At 42.6% G+C, this 19053-nt stretch overlaps 1 protein-coding gene across 1 annotated transcript in view; it reads right to left on the reverse strand.

Moving 5' to 3' along the window:
• Positions 1-17353, reverse strand: part of SMC3 (structural maintenance of chromosomes 3) — a 44502-nt gene extending 27149 nt beyond the window's left edge. Inside the window, exons 1-9 of the mRNA XM_084772576.1 lie at positions 16998-17353; positions 16101-16176; positions 8147-8185; positions 6841-6908; positions 4054-4125; positions 3720-3799; positions 3421-3499; positions 1598-1715; positions 92-267 (exon numbers count right to left, since the gene is read on the reverse strand). Coding sequence (XP_084628702.1) covers positions 92-267; positions 1598-1715; positions 3421-3499; positions 3720-3799; positions 4054-4125; positions 6841-6908; positions 8147-8185; positions 16101-16176; positions 16998-17012 — 723 coding nt within the window. The 5' untranslated portion in view covers positions 17013-17353. The remainder of the gene's footprint in view (positions 1-91; positions 268-1597; positions 1716-3420; positions 3500-3719; positions 3800-4053; positions 4126-6840; positions 6909-8146; positions 8186-16100; positions 16177-16997) is intronic.
• Positions 17354-19053: the final 1700 nt, after the last annotated feature.

A 19053-nucleotide genomic window follows, 5' to 3' on the forward strand; every position in this document is an offset into this window, starting at 1 on the left:
TTAATTTCTGTTTAAAAATCACTACAAGGTGCAGATGCAGACAAGTTAGCACGCTCACAGAACAAAGCCAATGTGATAGGCAGCAGCTCACCTCATCAAGCTTGGCACGAGTCTCGTTGAGCTCCTGGTTGTAGATGGTATATTCCAGGGCCCGCCTCATTTTATCCCACTTCTGATACTGAGCGAGCTCTTCCTTTTCCTCCTCCAGAGTATGTAATCGCTCCTCAATGTATTTTAGCAACTCATTGATCTTTTCCCGTTTGCCCTCTTCAAAATAACAAAACAATGGAAAGAAAATGGTACTCAATACAGTTTTCATGTAATATAAATTCTTACATATAAATTAAAATTACCCTCTAGAATACAACATTCCTTCTTTGATATTATGCAGTGACAAATTTAAGATGTGAAAAGTGGCAATCAAGATGCTTTTTGCTTCTTAAAGAAAAGACTGAAAAAAAGAGACTCACACACGAACAGTCTCTCTTACATGTGGCAAACATCTCAGTTTCCTCATTCTTTTCACATCAGTGTGCTGTCCCACAACATTAAAGAAATGGAAATGAACCAAGCGTGGTGGCGCACACCTTTAATCCCAGCACTCGGGAGGCAGAGGCAGGTGGATCACTTTGAGTTCGAGGCCAGCCTGGTCTACAAAGCGAGTCCAGGACAGCCAAGGCTACACAGAGAAACCCTGTCTCGAAAAACCAAGAAAAGAAAAAAAAAGAAAAAGAAATAGAAATGATCACTGGCATTACTAATTCTCAGTTTTTCTCATTAAGGGTACTGCATGCTGCTACCGTACAATGAATACTTACTATAATCCAGGCATGACATTACCTTACTTGCCATAAAAGGTAACTGTCATACTCAACAAAGCAGGAGTTTGCAACAGGAAGTCTTGGGACCAGAGATACCAAGTCTAAAGTCATGTCAGACTCTAGGTCATGACTTTGACCTAGAACTGCCTGACTTTAGGTTATTATGATGATAGGATGCAACATTTGAAAGAGCAAAGTCGGGTTCCCATAGTTACTAGTACAGACACCAAGCTAGAACTCTACATCTCTTTTTCTGAAGTATTTAGAACCTCACGACAAGTGACTCTCCAGTATCTGGAGTGGAGGGAGAAGCACCCCAGTTCACTGTCTTCTGCGAACACTTCTGAAAAAGCTCCAGTCAAAAGTTAGTTTTCAGAGGGGCTGGAGAGATGGCTCAGAGGTTAAGAGCACTGTCTGCTCTTCCAGAGTCCTGAGTTCAATTCCCAACAACCACATGGTGACACACAATTATCTATTATACAATCTGGGGCCCTCTTCTGTCACGTAAGCATATATGCAGGCACAATACCATATACATAATAAAATGTTTTAAAAAGCTGGTTTGGTTAAAAGCCTCATTATCTAACACAGTCCTTCTTCATTCCAAGATGAAGTGCTAGACACCTCAAACCTTCAACTGCCTCAGACTAAAGACACTCCATTCAGTACCCAGGAAAATTATTGTAGAAAATATCTTTGAGGCCGGGACACTTTTATCTATTATTACTACAAGACAAATAACTGACAGCAGAGATTAGATAGCACATGGTGTTTACCTGTCTCTTTCATCAGGGAGATGCTTTCCTCTTTGCGTTCGTCATACACTCTAGTGCCAGCTACTTCTCTCAGTAGCTTTAGTCTCTGAGAATCTGGTGCTGTTGCCATTTGGTTGATCTATAGTTTGGGAGAAAGCAATTAACTACTCTAGGAAAAAAGATTCCCAACAAAAACATCTAATGAAAGGTAAGTTCTGAGATAGAGATTGTATTAGGAAGCAGCCAAAGTTTATAGACAAGCTGATAAAAAAAAAAAAATCTCAAGGGAAAAATAATATGCAGCATTGTGGTAGGTTTCTCACAATGTCAACTTTTTTAAAAATAATTTATTTATTTTTATTTTATATACAGTGGTGTTTTGACTGCATGTATGTCTCCGGAAGGGTGTCAGAGGCCCCAAGACAGGAATTACAAACAGTTGTAAGCTGCCATGTGGGTGCTAGGAACTGAACTCAGGTCCTATGGAAGAGCAGTCAGTGTTCCCAACCACTGAGCCATCTCTCCAGCTCCAATGTAAGCTTAAAAAAAAAAATTATGTATTTATTACATATACAGTGTTCTGCATGCATATATGCCTGCACACCATAAGATGGCATTAGAGAGCATATTATAGATGGTTGTGAGCCACCACGTGGTTGCTGGGAATTGAACTCAGGACCTCTGGAAGAGCAGCCAGTTCTCTTAACCTCTGAGCCATCTCTCCAGTGCCCAATGTAAGCCTTTTAATATTTTAGTTCTGTAACAAGATAAATGGAATAATACTTTTAAGTAGTATTTGTTGTTGTTGTTGTTTTCAAGACAGCATTTCTCTGTGGCTCTGGCTATCCTGCAACTTGTTGGCCTAGAGCTCAGAGATCTGCTTGTCTCTTCCTCCAAACTTCTAGGATCAAAGGCGTGTGCCACACACCACAACCTCGCTAACAGAGTACTTTTTTTCCAAATAATTTTCATAGAACTTTTATAATATGTGGGGACCCGTGCCAAATTCTGCCATGTCAGAAATCCTGTGCTTAGGCTGTATGCTGTGACCTTCGAGTTGCTGACCTTTACCTCACCACAAGGTCTTGTGTTCTAGGCCATCCTTGGACTATTTACCTTTGAAAGAAGTAGAAAAGTCTCAACTTGGAACCGCCCAGAGGATCTAGGAAGTTCTTACAAGGAACTACTCAGAGAACTAGGAAGTTCTACAGGGAGTGATTCAGGCTATTGCATTCTTGGCCGGGGGCTAGGGTGAGTGAGGTAAGAATAGATCCTATTGACCTTGCCCTATATATGCTCCTGCTAGTTGGCAATAAAGTGAATCTTGATCAGAAATTTCCTGACTTGATTTGTGATTTCTCGAGTCTCTGTATCCCCACTCCCTCTTTCAGGTGAACCCTGATTCAATTTTTCCCACGGGTTGGGACCCAACAATAAGAGTCTTAGGTAGGATAATTGTAGCTTCCGAAAGCCAATGTCTCCCAGTGAGTTCTACCTCACTGGGTCACTAATGAACAAGATCCACTTAATCTGCTGACATGCTTCTTTCAACGTAGAACTTAACATAGGTGCCTAGTGGTGGTACACGCCTTTAATTCCAGCACTAGGGAGACTGAGGCAGGTGGATCTCTGGGAATTTGAAGCCAGAGACTGGTCTACAGGTATTTGGTACTTCATAGCAGCATGAAAACCATTAACTTCAACACAAAAGGAAAAAAAGATAGTTATGCCTAATTTCTTGTTCCAACGTTAACAATTAGAAGCAATATATCAAAAATCATTCAGGAATCGACCATTATCATGACAAATAGTCTCTATCTAAAAAGGATATAAGATCATTTTACCTTTCCTTGCTTAACAATATAATAAGGATTACTTCGAGAAAACCCAGCACTTTCAAGAAGGTTCATCACATCATTTTTCCTGTTAATAAACAACGAGAATTTCAAGATAAATAATTTTAAAGGACCCAATGATATTCAACCAAATTAGCTCCTAAATTGAACAGAATTAAGAACTCTATGTGGAAAACTGAATCATCTTGCAAAGAAAAGTGGGCCTGTAGGTTCACACCGAAGCTCTGGTGAGAACCCATCGTATTTCTGTGAACATTTGTAACAAACTAAACAAGAAAAATCCTTACGTGACCATCTTCTTATCTAGGAAATACTGATCTTTTTTGGCACCAATAACTCTTCGAAGTGAAACTTCCTCTTTATCAATCTAAGGAAAAGACAGATAAGTAGACAACTTCTTTGACAAGTTCGTTTTAAAGTCCTTGATCATAAATATTTTAAAATTTCAACATGTGAACACTTTGAAATTTTTTTCTTACACCTATTTTACATAATCATTTCTTTACTACTGTTCATTAAAATTTAAACAAATTCCACAAACTACTTATTTACTTTAGCAAGAACTATATTATAAATGTTCAAAACATAATTTTTAAGAATTAAAAATTAATTCTCACTTACTGGTAACCGGTTGTCTGAATTGTCAAAAATGATTTCGACAAAAGCAGAAATAACACGAGGACCTGTACCCTCCTGTAACACGAAAAGAGCGGGGCGTTTATCACTTACGGGGCATTTTTGTACCTCTTTAAACTCATTTTATAATCTAGCACAGACAGGCATGGTGCGCTACACCTGTAATCTCAGCATCTGGGACACTAAGGTAGGAGGATGATGTTTAGTGTCACATTCAGGACAGTCTGACACAACTCCATACCAAGTCCAGATAATTTACAATCTTATCTACCCAGCTCCGGTATCCTTCACTGTACCAAATCACTACATTATTTCCTGGAAATGGTAAAGTGCCAGCAAAGCTAGAAGGAGGACCTGAGTTTTTAACCACAGCACCCACATTTAAGCTGGGCACAACAGCCATGTCTGGAACCCTAGTATTTGGGGGCAGGAAACAGAGGCAGACAAAGGTACCTAGGAGGTCACTGGCCAGCAGCCTAATTGAATACAACTGATGAGCTCCAAACTGAGCGAGCGCCCTATCTCAAAAAATAACGCAGTGGAACAATACAGAGGAAAGCACCTGATCGTGACACTGGGCTTTAACAGCGCCACCACAGATTAGCTCTTTCCATGCTGAGCTGAGAAGCCTAAAGAGCATCCTGTGCTGGGTCAGTTTTGATTACTGAGCTACAAACTCAAAACAAAGGAAGGAAAAGTCAATGATGAGAAGGACTTCATAAACTGAAGAAACACTTTTTTGTTTGTTTTTTGAGACAAGGTTTCTCTGTGTAGCCTTGGCTGTCCTGGACTAACTTTGTAGACCAGGCTGGCCTCGAACTCACAGCACTCTGCATGCCTTTGCCTCCCTAGGGCTAGGATTAAAGGGGTATGCCACCATGCCCGGCTTAAAAACACTATTTATTTAGAGACACTGTGCAATCATTATCTGCTCTTAAAATCAATTACATACAACATTTAAACAAGCTAAATTGTGGTGTCTCATTATACCCATTTATAATTCTTATCCTTATGAAATTTATAAACAGCTTTTCTCACAGGTTTTGTTGTTCTAGTCCTGGAGTGGGGCTGAGGGGTCAAAGCTATGGCCTCAAACATGCTAAGCAAGCATTCTACCACTGAACTACATCAGCAGCCCTGAATATACTGCTTTTCACATTGGAAAGAAGATGTACTAAATACAAATACAGATTTCATTTGGTTAGCATGGTTATTTCTCTATGCCCTCGAGTTGTTTATTGTTTTGGTTTTTGGCTTTCCAAGACAGGGTTTCTCTTAGCCTTGGCTGTCCTGGACTCGCTTCGTAGACCAGGCTAGCCTCAAACTAACAGAAATCTACCTGCCTTTCACTCCCTAAATGCTGGATTACAGGCGTGCACCACCAGGCCTAGCTGGTAATGGTCACCAAGCTGGCCCAGCTGTCTATCTTAAAGCTCCCGAATGTGCAATTCTTTGTCCTTATCCTGTCCCATCCACGGAACCCTGCCAGATAGCATTCTTACAGAAATGTAAATGGACTGATGAGATAGCTCAGTGGTTGAGAACACCTGCTATCTTGCAGAGGCCCAGGCTCAGTTCCCAGCACCCACATAGGGTAGCTCACAACCACTTATTAATCCAGTTTCAAAGAATCTAATGTTCTCACTGGTTTCTCAAGCACCTGCATTCATCTGATGCATCTACAGAGAGGCAGGCAGGCATATGGCATGAGTACATACACACAAATAAAAATTTAAAAGAAACTTATAAAGCCAGGAATGGTGGCTCCCTAAAATTCCAGCTCCTGAGAGGCCAAGGTAAGAAGCCAACCTGAGCAATAGAGTAAAAACCTGTCTCAAAAATACAAAAACAAAGGCTGGCAAGAAGGGTCACAAGTGCTTGCCATAACAGCTTGCTGAGGCCGGGCATGGTAGCTCATGCCTTTAATCCCGGCACTTGGGAGGCAAAGTCAGGTGGATCGTTGTGAGTTCGAGACCAGCCTGGTCTACAAAGTGAGTCCAGGACAGCCAGGAATACACAGAGAAACCCTGTCTCAAAAAAAAAAAAAAAAGCTTGCTGACATCAGTTCAATCACAGACACCCACAAGGAAAGAAACCAGCTCCCCAAAGTCCTCTGGTCTTCATAGTGCATACACCTTGGCACATGTACACACATCCACACATACAACAACAACTTTGAAAAAACAAAATCAGAAAAGGCTCTTATAGAAAAATAGAATATAACTTTCTTCTAACCATTATGACATTATTAGGCTTTTACCTGGCACTGATGTAGTACACTGAATTTTACAACAGAATAGGACACATAAGGAATTAAGACATCATGTTCACAAAGCATCTATAACTTGAACTTTTTTCAAAGATGCATTCATTTTTTCCGTTGTGTGCATGGCTGTTTAGCCTGCATATGTGTCTAAGCACCCTGTGATCTCCTGGTACACAGAGGCCAGAAGGACATACAGACATTTGTGAACCACCATGTATGTGCTGGAAACATAGCCAAGTCCCCTAACTGCTGTGCTCTTAACCGTTGCGCCATCTTTCCAGGCCTGTCTCCCCAACCCTCTTCTAAGGTAAGATCTCACACTGCAGCTCAAGCTGGCCTGCAACTATGAAAGCCCTAAATGGCCAAAAACTCATCCTGCTTCAGCCTTTCTTTCCAGAGCTGCAATTACAGGAGTGAGCGGCCACGCCCAGTCATTTTTATTTCACAGGAAGGATTGACAATGATGCTTAACGTTAGAAAATAATGTCTTAAGGAGTCTCACTCACATGCAACAAAGCCAGTCGCTGCTCCGGGCGAAGATGACTGAATTCATCACTGAGAACAAACTGAATTGCTAAAAACACAAACATAAGGTTATCAGCACATCCTAAAGGAGGAGTTACAGCTCATTCACAACCCCACATCCCAATCAGATAGGACCTGTCAGGTAATAAACACTGCAGATAAATTTAAATTGTTTCCCATGCACAAAATGATTGCAGACAATTCTCCAGTATGTTAGAATAATCTGGTAGGAGGATTATATGTCAAAAACTTAAGCTTCCACTGAAACATAAGAGAGAGAGAAGCAGCAGAAGGCAGGTCTAGCCCTATTATCCATGTAACTGACTAATTAGGTCAGTACTATAAGGCCATGTGCTGTGTAACAACAAACTACACAAGCAACAGGCCACACAAGGTAGTAGTCCCTAAGAACAGTACAATGCTGGACACTACAATTGAACACGTTTCTACAAACTAAGAAATACAGGCAACTGTTTCAAATTCTCAGCTTCCACTGCACTGCTTACAGCACACTTCTGTGAGAACCAGCCCTACCACCCACACAGAACACCTCACTGATGGAGCACCGTCCATGACATGGAACGCTATTCAGCTCTTCTGGCCCAGGCCTGCCCCAGAGATCTCTGAAATACCAAGTCAGTGTGAGAGGGCGCACTCAAGCAGGATGCTGTGTGCTTTTACAGACAGGTTGTTCCTCATCATCACGTGGGATGGGTGCGTTCAAACTGTCCTCCTTTCCCTGGTGCTCTGAGATGCGCGCTTTACTTCAATCTGCTCTGTGATCACCACTTTACAGGGTTTTCTGTGTCCTTCATACATGTGTAAAGAGACAGAAACTCCTACTAAACCCTGCTTTCTACAAGCTGACATTTTAACCCCGCCTTATACAGTCCTGCTCTGATAATTTTTTTCTTCTCAAAAAAATTGTAAACAAAGGAAGGTTATTCTTAAATACATTTTGATCCTTAGAACGTTGAAAACTCTATCATCTTCAAATGGTATCAGTATTTTTCCTACACTGCTCTATCATTTTTCAGAATCCATCTTTGATATGCACTGCCATTACTACAGTAATAATAACTGAACAAGTGTTCCCTGTCTCCCGAGGCCACACTGAGGACAACACCCAGATAGCTCCTCATACTCTAGCCCTACACTAACTAGGTATGACTCCTTAGCTTTCACGTAGACACAATGTCAGAAAGCAATTATTTTAATAAACCATTTAAAGATGGGTTATAAAGACTTGAGTCTTCATATAGTTAAAATCCAAAAATTTATACTTACCATAAAAAAAGTTGCTTTTTCCAGACCCATTTCTGCCCACTGTAAAATTTCAAAAAGTACATATTAGTTCATATAAAAGTCAGTCATTTTAAAATTGCTGAATCTACTTAAAAATTTTAAATGGTTTTTTTTGGGGGGAAGGGGGAGGCAGCTTCAAGACAGAGTTTCTCCATGTAATAGCCCTGGCTATCCTGGAACTCTCTTTGTAGACCCGGCTGGCCTCAAACTCTATAGAGAGCCACTTGCCTCTGTCTCCTGAATCCTGGGATTTAAATGAAAATTTTAAACATACTCCCTTAATATTGAAATTAAATCACAAGTATAGAGCAAAAGTATCAGCAGAGCTGTAATTACCCACTGAGTTTAATCCTTATATGGATTTTAGATAGTTTTTGTTTGTTCGATTCTGAAGCCAGGTCTTAGTACACAGCCCTGGTTGGTCTCCCTCTCTTTAGTACAGGGTATCTAACTTGCAATCCTGCTGCCTCAGATTCCTAAGGGCTGAGATTCTAGGCATACATCACCACACCTGGCTACAGTTTTCCTTTTCCTTAGTTTTGTGTGTGTTGTGTTTGTGTACACCCATGCACAAACGTGGAGGACAAAAGTTAACATGTGGATGGCTTCCTCTCTTGCTCACTTAACTTTTATTTAATTATTTTTTTCCTTTTTTGTTTTGGCTTTTCACGACAGGGTTTCTCTGTGTAGCCTTGGCTGTCCTGGACTCGCTTTGTAGACCAGGCTGGCCTAGAACTCACAGTGATCCACCTGCCTCTGCCTCCCGAGTACTGGGATTAATTAAAGGTGTGTGCCACCGCCACCTGGTGCTCACCTAACTCTTAAGATGGCCTCTCAAGGGCAGAGAGACGGCTCAGCGGTTAAGAGCACTGACTGCTCTTCCAGAGAACCTGGGTTTGATTGATTCCCAGCACACACATGGCAGCTCACAACTGTCTATAACTCCAGAGATCTGACACCCTCACACAGACATACATACAGGCCCAACACCAATGCATAAAAATTAAAAATAAATGTTAGAAAAAATGGCCTCTCAGTGAACCTGCAGCTCACTGTTTCAGCTAGGTTGACTGGCCAGCAGCTGCACACAATCTACTCTAGCCCCAGTGCTGCGGTTACAGACACACGGAGAAGGCCTCTTCTATATGGTGCTAAAATCCAAAGTCAAGTCTCATGCTTGCACTGCAAGCACTTTACCCACTCAGCCACTGGCTCAGATAGTTTGATTCTTTTGCTCTTTTCCCTATTAGTTTAATAGGAGTAACTATGCTACCCTACATTGGTAACTCATAGAAGTATATGAAAAATGTATACTGAAATTATACACGCTAGTGTTAGGAATTTAGACTTGCATTATTATTAACCTTCTTGAATGTGTATGTATTTTAAACTCCCAAGCATTCTCATGTTAAACCACTTATGAAAAACCCTCTATACAGGTGCAGCCTACCAGAATCACAAAAGGAGAGACAATTATAAGGCACTTCTTTGGAGACAGGCTTCACACTAGGTAGCCCTGGCTGGCCTGCAACTTGCTATACGGACCAGGCTGGACTCAAACTCATAGAGATCTTCCTGCCTCTGCCTCCCGGTTCTGAGAATAAAGATATGTACCAGCATGCCCAGCTATAAGGCATGTTTTAAAAAAACATTTAACTTTATTTTATCTTTATGGTTTTTTGAGACAGGCTTTTATTTGTTTAAGGGCCCTGACTGTCCTGGGCCTTGCTCTGTAGACCAAGTTGGCCTTGAACTCACAGAGATCTGCCTGCCTCTGCCTCTGCTTGGAGTGCTTGTTGAGAAGAAGGGCTTCTTTCTGTGGTGGGAGTGAGGGTAAAGATAATGGGGTTTTTAAAAAAAAATTACATACATACGTGTATAAAATTGTCTAATTTTTAAAGAAAAAAAAAGAAAGTTGTTGAATGTTTCAGATTAAGAGAACTTAAAGAAACATGACAATTAAATCTAAAAGTTAACAATAAACTGGATCTTGTATGGTGGCGTTTCTATCAGGAACACCTCTGGGTCATTAAAATAACTAAAACACGGGAGAAAGTGATATTGTAAAGCTTATGCAAACTGATAACTATATGAGATGACTATAAGAACACTCCTGTCTCGCAAAGTCCACACTAAAGGCACAGGCAAGAGATGCACACACCTTATTTGAGGTGTATAATTTAAACAGTACAATGAATAAAAAACAAGCATTTGCTCTCATAGGGAAATTTTTCTGTAAAGTCAAAATGATTTCTGAATAAAAGCTAAAAGATCAAGTGAGTATAAGTACTTTAAATGACAACTGAAACTAGAGAACCGCCAATGGTTAAAAGCATAGTGCATTTGCTAGACTTGAGATCAGTCCCGGGCACCCACATTAGCTGGCTCATAACCACGGTAACTCCAGCTCCAGGGCAACCTAGTGCCTCTTGCTATCACTGGCACCTGTGCCCACATACATACTTAAAAATAAGTCAAAATTAGCTGGGCGGTGGTGGCGCACGCCTTTAATCCCAGCACTTGGGAGGCAGAAGCAGGCAAATCTCTGTGAGTTCGAGACCAGCCTGGTCTACAAAGCAGGTCCAGGACAGCCAAGGCTACACAGAGAAACCTTGTCTGGGGGGCAGGGGTCAAAATTCACTAATCACGGGAAAAAAGTTAAATATCTTCATAAAAATTACTCCTATTGATATACTAAAACAAAAACTCTTAAAGGATGCTAGATATTTAATAAAGAAAAGACATTCAGCTCTACTCTGAGCTGGGTATGAGCACAGGCCTGTAATTCTGGTGCTCAGAAGGCAGAGGAAGGACTGCAGCAACTTCCCCATGGGCCTAGGCTCTAGCACTGAGGCAGCAGGATCCTGAGTTTTATGCCAGACTGGGCTATACAAGACTACATGGAAAATAAAATTATTCTATCTTGACATGGAGGGAGCCATCTATATTATACACAGAAGGCAGAAGCAGGATTACAGCCAAGTTGGAGGCCAACTTGATCCACATACAGAGGGACTTCCAGAACAGGCTGGGATACAGAGTGAGAAAACCCTCCTCACCTGAACAAAACAAACAATTATTCTTGAAGAATAAAAACAGCAGACTTGACAATATGTTGTAAGATGAACCCATTTTTATTTAACAAAGCTTCAATCAGTCTAAACACTTAATGGAATCTTAGGTAGACACTGTTTCTAGACGTTCCTTGGTTGTTTCTGCCTGTTCTGGAGATCTATTCAAGTCAGGCCTGGGAACACCTAAAGGAAGCTGTAACTCCACAAGTGTCAGATCCCAGACAGGAGCCAGAGTTACAGACAACTGTGAGCTGCCATATGGGTGCTGGGAACTGAACTCGGGTCCTTAAGAAAAACAGTGTTCTTAGCCACTGAGCCATCTCTCCAGGCCCCATAGCTCAACTGTTAAGAGCACTTATAATTGCAGAGGACTTGAGTTCAATTCTTAATAACCACCATCAGTTCCAGAGGATTTAATACCTTTGTAGGCATCAAGCATGAACATAGGAGACTAACACACATGCAAGCAAAACAATCATACATATGTAGTGGAAGTGTTTGGCAAGGATTAGGAGGTGTGGCCTTGTTGGAGAGAGGTGTGTCATACAGGCTTTGATGTTTCTAAAGCCCATGACACGTTAGCTCTGCCTTAAGCTTGTGGATCAAAGTGCAGGAGCCACGCACCACTTCCACGCCTGCCTGCAGCCATGCATCTTGTCATTACAGCCATGGACTCTAACCCTCTTACACTTACATCCCAAATAAACGCTTTCTGCTGTAAGTTGCCTTGGTCATACAGTTAACACAGCAATAGAAAAATAATAACCAAGACATACAATAAATAAAAATGGTTGCTATCAGCTTTCCCTTCACTCTTGCCCTTAAACTGCACTTTCCATTAAATCTTTAGCAGCTAAGCCTGCCTAATCTGACTTCCAGAAAAATTAGGGTTGACACATTTTTCTTTTTTTAAGCATCTATTTGTATGCCTGTGTGTGCGTATGTGCACCTGTGTGCGTGTGTACACATTACAAGTGGTTGTTAGCATCCTTATTTGGGTGTTGGGACCCAATTCAGGTCCTGTGGAATAGCAGCAAATGCTCTTAACAACTGAGCCACCACATCAGCCCCAGGTTTTCCTTATCAATGATTATGGAGGTAAACTTAGTATATTCCTGTAATCTCAGCACATGAAGGACTGAGTCAAGAATGTAAAGCTCAGTTTGTGCTATATAATGAAGCTCTGCCTCAAAATAAACCAACAAATAACAAATAAGTAAGTGATGTTCTAAGGGATATAGAGGAAGAACAATCATATCTAGATGGAATTATAGTTTCTTTTGGCTTTCATGATATCTCTTAATAGTCTATATTAACAGGCACTTCTTACTGAAAAAACAAAACAAAACTAGCAGAGCCAGACACACTGGCCTACACCTGTAATCCCAGCAGCACTCAAGAGGCCTCGGCAGGCAGATTGATGTGAGTTTGAGGCCAGCATGATCTACAAAGTGATTCCAGGACAGCCAAGGCTACAGAGACATCCTGTCTTAAAAAACCGAGGGTGATGGTGGTGGGACTAGCAGAAGGGACCCTAAAAAGCATATACAAATCATCCGTAGTATCCATAGGAAATTGACTATAAGGGGGACATGGATACCAAAACCCGATGATGCACAGATCCCTTCAGTAAAATGGCACAACATGTACATACACACACAGATCCTCTCTGCATTATTTATAATATTCAATGCTATGGTAAAGATTAAAATATTGGTCCTTTTGTTGTACTCTTTGCCAGGAAATGCTATATAAATAAAGGTTATACTATATTCCTTTAGGAAACAATGACAAGAAAAAGTATGTTGGACTGGCGAGATGGCTCAGTGGGTAAGAGCACTGCCTGCTCTTCCAAAGGCCCCAGGTTCAATTCCCAGTACCCACATGGCAGCTCACAACTGTCTTTAACTGCAAGATCTGACACCCTCACATCAGTGCACATAAATTAAAGTTAAATAAAATCTTTAAAAAAAAGAAAAAGAAAAAAGAAAAAGTATGCAGGCTCAAGAGGGCAATTTTTTCCTTGCTATGTAATAAACCTTCAGGGGCTGGGCATGGTGGGGCACACCTTTAATCTCAGCACTAAGGAGGCAGAGGCAGGCGGATCCCTGTGAGTTTGAGGCCAGCCTGGTCTACAGAACAAGTTCATGACAGCCAAGGCAACACTGAGAAACTGTCTCAAAAAAACAAAATCAATCAACCAACCAACCAACCAACCTACCTTCATTGAGTACTTGGCTAGATCTGAAGACTAGGTACAAGGACATACGGGGTAAATGGTATTTGAGCTATCACAGATTCAAACATCAGCAAGAGATAATTTATTTCATCTTTTGGTTTCTTAGAACCAAAATCATTAAAGTGGGATGCTCTTACTAGACTTTTTTAAAGGCTTACTACTGGAGGTTGGTCTGATGTTATGTATTTTGATGCTAATTACTGGCTCATAAGATCTAGTTGCTGCCCTGAACCCTGGGCAAGGCAGAAGGAAGAAGCAGGATAAAGGTTCCTGGGCTTTGAGCAGAAAGAATCTTGGGATGAGAGGCAAACAGGACAAAGGAAGAAGGAGGAGAAAGGCCATGGGCTAGGATAGAGCCCTGTGGGCCCAGAGGAGGAGCTCCCAAGTCCCACATGAAAGAAATGGCCCAAATGAACAACCTTACCAAGTGTTGGGGGATTATGGATGAGAGGTAAATCAGACAGGAGTTATTAGAAGCAGAAGGCATGGCATGGAGGCTAGGATATAAATGAAGATATCTGCCTTGCCCCAAGTGAAAATAGGCTATTCTAAAATACACCTGGTGTCCGTGTCTTTATTGATTGTAAAAGCAGATTAGATAATACTGCCATAATAACTATACTCTAATAATAAATATTTATTAGGTCATATACAACAGCTTATTTATTTCATCTTATGTATGAGTATTTTACATGCATGTATGTACACCATGTACATGTGTTTGGTGGCCAGAGGTCAGAAGGCATCAGATCAACTCAAACTGAAGTTAGGGATGGTTGTGTGAACCACCATCTGGGTGCTGAGAACCAAACTTGGTCTTTTGCAAGTGCCCTTAACTGCTGAGCCATCTCTTCAGCCCCTTAGTAGATATTTTAAAGTGATTTTCACTACATAACTACTTTCCACTTTCCTCACAATAATAACTTTCCATTTTCTCACATTAAAGTAACTCTTTAATAAAGTATCAACGAAGCCACTTTAGGTACTGTATTTTTTGGATCATAGGATGCACCTAGTTGTTAGAGCAGTAAAATAAGAAAAACAGTAAAAACAGCAATCGGATGATAAGGTGCACCCAAATCCCCCACACACACTTTCAGGGGGGAACGTGCATCTTATGGTCCGAAAAATGCCTCTCAATTAAAACGTATTTTAAAAATTTCTTGTTTTCCTCTCAAAAGAAACTATTCTGCAAGCAAAGCAACAGAACAGCTCCCTAATAGCAGCTAAAACAAGGCAATTTATGACAGTTATAGACACTGATTCTAGATAACGACCATATCTCACAAATCACATACATACATACATACATACAAACAACTGAAATATTAAGGTACTTTCAGCTTACAAGTGAAATGATGTAGAGTCTAACATTCCTGTTTCTCCATTTCTAAATATTTCCAGACAGGCAAACACCAGGAAGCTCCTGTAGCCAAAATGTAACAAACCCTATACAATGGAAGTGCTTCTATGGCATATTAATTAACACTCTTCTGTAGCTAGAGAATAACATGTTTTCTCTCCCAGGAAGGGTGGCAGCTCATGTACCAAGGGCAAAAGAAGCCTATCCTTACTATTTAATGCCGAGGTCCTGCTATACTGACCAGGTTCGTCTTGAAATCCAGAACTCAAGAATCCTCACTGCAGCCTCCTAAGTAGCTGGAACTAAGTGACCACACCTGGCTTTTCTTTATTATTTTCTGCAGAGTCTGACTCTCTAAGGCCTTCAGGCATTCACCACCTCCCCTCTCACCTATGTTGTGTACTGCATTAGGAGAGGACTCTGCTAGATGAGGTCCTGAGAGTGGAAGCCCCGAGGAAGATGCTGGGCAGAATGAGGCCTCATCAGAGCTCAATCGTGCAGGTACCACAAGCAACACCGTCTACCCTCCAGAAGGGCCTAAGCAACCAATCTAGGGTACCTTCTTATGGCTGCCCTAGCAAACTGCAACAAGGATGCTGTCAATACTACCATCTGTTTCCTCATGTCTGGCATTGATTCCACTCATCCTTAAAAAAAAATCAGCAGAATGTGCCTTTGCCAGCTGCAACAGCAAAATGGAGATTTTAAACAACAAAAAAGAACTAAGCACTGTTCATGACAACAAGCATAAGCTCTTTATCCTCAAACTTCCATATAGCTTCTCCTTAATCTGTCCAATAGCCTTAGGAGACAGGTATGAGGTCTACTTGTGTCCGTCATGAAAACTCACAAAGAAATTGGCAAGGGAAAAAGACCATGAGCAATCTGTGAATTTCAAAGAAAGTAATACAAAAACAAAACTGGTCAAATGTCTTAATTCTCAGTCATCCCAACTTAACCTTTTAAAAACACCCTCTCACATGGAAGGTTCTCGAGTAAAAACACAGTCAACAGTCTCCCACTCATGCTAAGCAAGCATTCCTACTACTGAGCTTACACCACCAGCCCCTCTGACTGAGTTACCTTAACATTTTATTTTTATAAAATAAGCAACTCACTGGTGCAGAGAAGAGAAAGAAGAACTTTTGTAGAGGAATACTTAACATTCAGAGACAATTCCTGTCTCCTCAGGCCTATAGACACACAGAACACACCTATCTATGGATTCTAAATCTGACATATTAAACCAAGAGCACTTACCGATGACATTATGTTTTGAACTGAAGGGATCTACAATTGTTTGATCTCGGTAACTTCGGAAACCCTGGATAATCACCTAATGACGAAGAGACACCCTTGAGAACACACCCAAGAAGGCACGGCTATGGCAACATTCTTTACAGTTCTTGTTTCTCCTTCAATGCAAAACGGAAAACATTCCGCTGGACTTGAGGAAATTTCGCTTTGGGGCGTCCACGTTAGAAACCTGCTGAGACCCCTCCTGACTGTCTGCAGCCACTGCTGATGCAGCTGTAGATTTGGGAGAAGCTCTCAAAACGAAGAAGCGCACGGTGTAAACCGCAAGATCGAACACTGCAGTGCTACAAAAAACGGTACCGCAACCAGGCTTGCCTGACTCCAAGCCGAGCGAGGGCATCTTTCAGTCAGACGCACTGGCCAGCCCCAAATGAGTCAACGTTGAAAATTAGAATAAAATAACAAAAATCATAAATGGGAGGGGGGGCGCTTAGAGCCTGACAGTTTGCAATAGGAAAGCTCCGCCAAGTCTATGTACTCTTGCGCGGGAAGATCATTTTGACAGAAGTAAACAGCTGAGGGAGCTGGGCGCAGGGAGTTCTGCACCGAGGGTCCGCCCTTCTCGGGGAAAGCCAGCAGCGGCCAGGTGGTGACACCCTCCAGCCCAGCCCGGGGCCCGAGGCCGCCTTCCCTCGCGGCGCCCGGCGCAGGACCATCCCTGCAGCAGCACCCGGCCTCCGCCCGCAGCCCGCGGCGCCCTGCCCTCCGCCCCGACGGGAGGCTCGGGCTGCAGCCGGGGACCCGCTCCTCCCCGCCCCCGACAGCTCTGACCCACCCGCGGGTCGCGCCGCCACAACCCGCCCCCACCGCGCCCCCAGTGCGGAGGTCGCCGGTCCCTACCTGCTTGATGTACATGGCTCCGCGCCCCTCGCCAAGGGGGGGAAAGGCTTCTCCTCAGATAAGCAACGCGCGGTCCACACCGTGCGGAGAAGCGAAGGCGGGCCCGCTCCCGCTCGCTCCCCGGTGGCCACACAAAATGGCGGCGGGGGCGGAGGAGGAGGCGGGGCCCGCGCGCCGGGCGGAACCACGATGGACTGGCCCCGGGCCGCAGGGGCCGTCGGGAAGGTCACTCTCCCGCGGCGCTCCTAGCCGGATGCCTTCTAAGGACGTGTATGTTACCCTATGGTTTGCTGAGAATTACTTGGGAGTCTGACTCGGAGAAGCCTGGCTCGACGGTATGGCCCGTGCCACCTCCGTTCGCGGGGACTATGGTCGCGCCCATGAGGGGCGGGGCCTGTTCGGCGCCAAAGCCTAGAGTGAGAGGAGCGCAGCCAATCGCCGAGCGCGCCTGCGTCACGTGGTCTCCCGGCTGCTTAAAAAGGATGGCCTGCCGAGCTAGCGCCTGACTTGAATGTAGGTGTCATTGTGACAGCTACGAATTCGTGGGGGCCCCGCGGAATCTCTTCTGTTCCATTATTCTCTTTGCTGTCTTACAGCGCCTCCTGCTGGCCCTGGTCCTCCTAACAGCTCTGAGAGGACTGGAGAGGCTAGAAAATGTGAAGGTTTTGTGTTTAATTTAGGGAGGTTGTTTTTGTTTTATTTTTCCAGGCCAGCTCTCAGTCCAGGTTGACTTCGAATTCTCCTTGTAGCTAAGGATGACCTTGGCCTCCTTATCTCTTGCCTCCCTTTGTAAGTATGCACGTACACCACACCCAGCTTAAATGTAATGAACATCCCGTGAGCCATCACTGTGTGCCATCTCCAGGTCTAGAAAGGCCCGTACAATCGCCACAAAGAAACGTCTTGAATGATACTGAAAGCAGCCCCTCACTGTGTAACATCTCTCAGCTCTGCCTTTCCTGAAACTCGCTCTGTAGGCCAGGCTAGCCTCAAACTCAGGGATCTGCCTGTCTCTGCTCCCCCAGTGCTGGGATTAAAGGTGGGCGCTACCACACTGGCCTAGATGTACAGTATCAATGTAGAAACTAGATTTCTGGGCCACTCTAAAATTAGCTGCTTAGGAAAACAAAAACTGGGCAAAGAAACCTTGTCTTGAAAAACCAAAAAAACAAAACAAACAAAAAAGAAAACAAAGACAAACAAACAAACAAAAAACAGAAAACAAAACAAAAGATACTGGACAAAATTGAGGAAAAAGACAAAGGAAAAAAAGTGATATTTAAAAGTTTCTTTAGGGGCTAAGGGCTCTATCCCTGTCCATATGTGGGGTTCCAGGTATAGTGTGAATAGAGTTCTAAGATTTCAGTTCCTAGGGATGAGGGCTGGGGCTGTAGCTCAGTGGGTAAAGCCGTAGCCGGTTGTGCATGCCCAGCACTGCATAAACTAGCCCATGGCACACATCTGTAACCGCAGAGCTCTCAGGAGGTGGAGGTTTGAGCAAAAGTTCATGTTCATCTTGTACAGCTTAGCTAGTTTGAACGAGACCCTGTCTTTCCATAATAAACCACCAGAACATTTACGATGGTTTTCACAGCAATTCAATTTTTTCTTTCTTAGGCTTTTACACATTATGAACATTATACAGTTAGCTGGTATAATTATATAAGTAGAAAGAAAAGGTTTTTTTAAACTCTAAAATATCAAATAGTGATTTTAGAAATGTATCTATGGCCTTGTTTATCTTTATTATCTCTCTCCATGGTTGTAAAATCCAAGAGATGAATTTAATTTAAGTTTGATGCTTATTTCAGCAATTAGTTTGCACAAAGTAACCAAAACTTATGAAGGAAAAAAGCATAGAATCAAAGTTCTTACCACAATGCCTGGCTCATGTGTGTCAGCTTTTAGCAGATATCACAGAATACAAAATATCAAGTTATATAAATTGAAAGTGAAATAGATGCCACAAGAAATAACGTTAAGGGGCTGGAGAGATCGCTCAGCGGTTAAGAGTACTGACTGCTCTTCCAGAGGTCATGAGTTCAATTCCCAGCAA

Source organism: Acomys minous (assembly GCF_964271855.1).
Source record: "Acomys minous genome assembly, chromosome: 2".
Lineage (NCBI taxonomy): Eukaryota > Metazoa > Chordata > Mammalia > Rodentia > Muridae > Acomys > Acomys minous.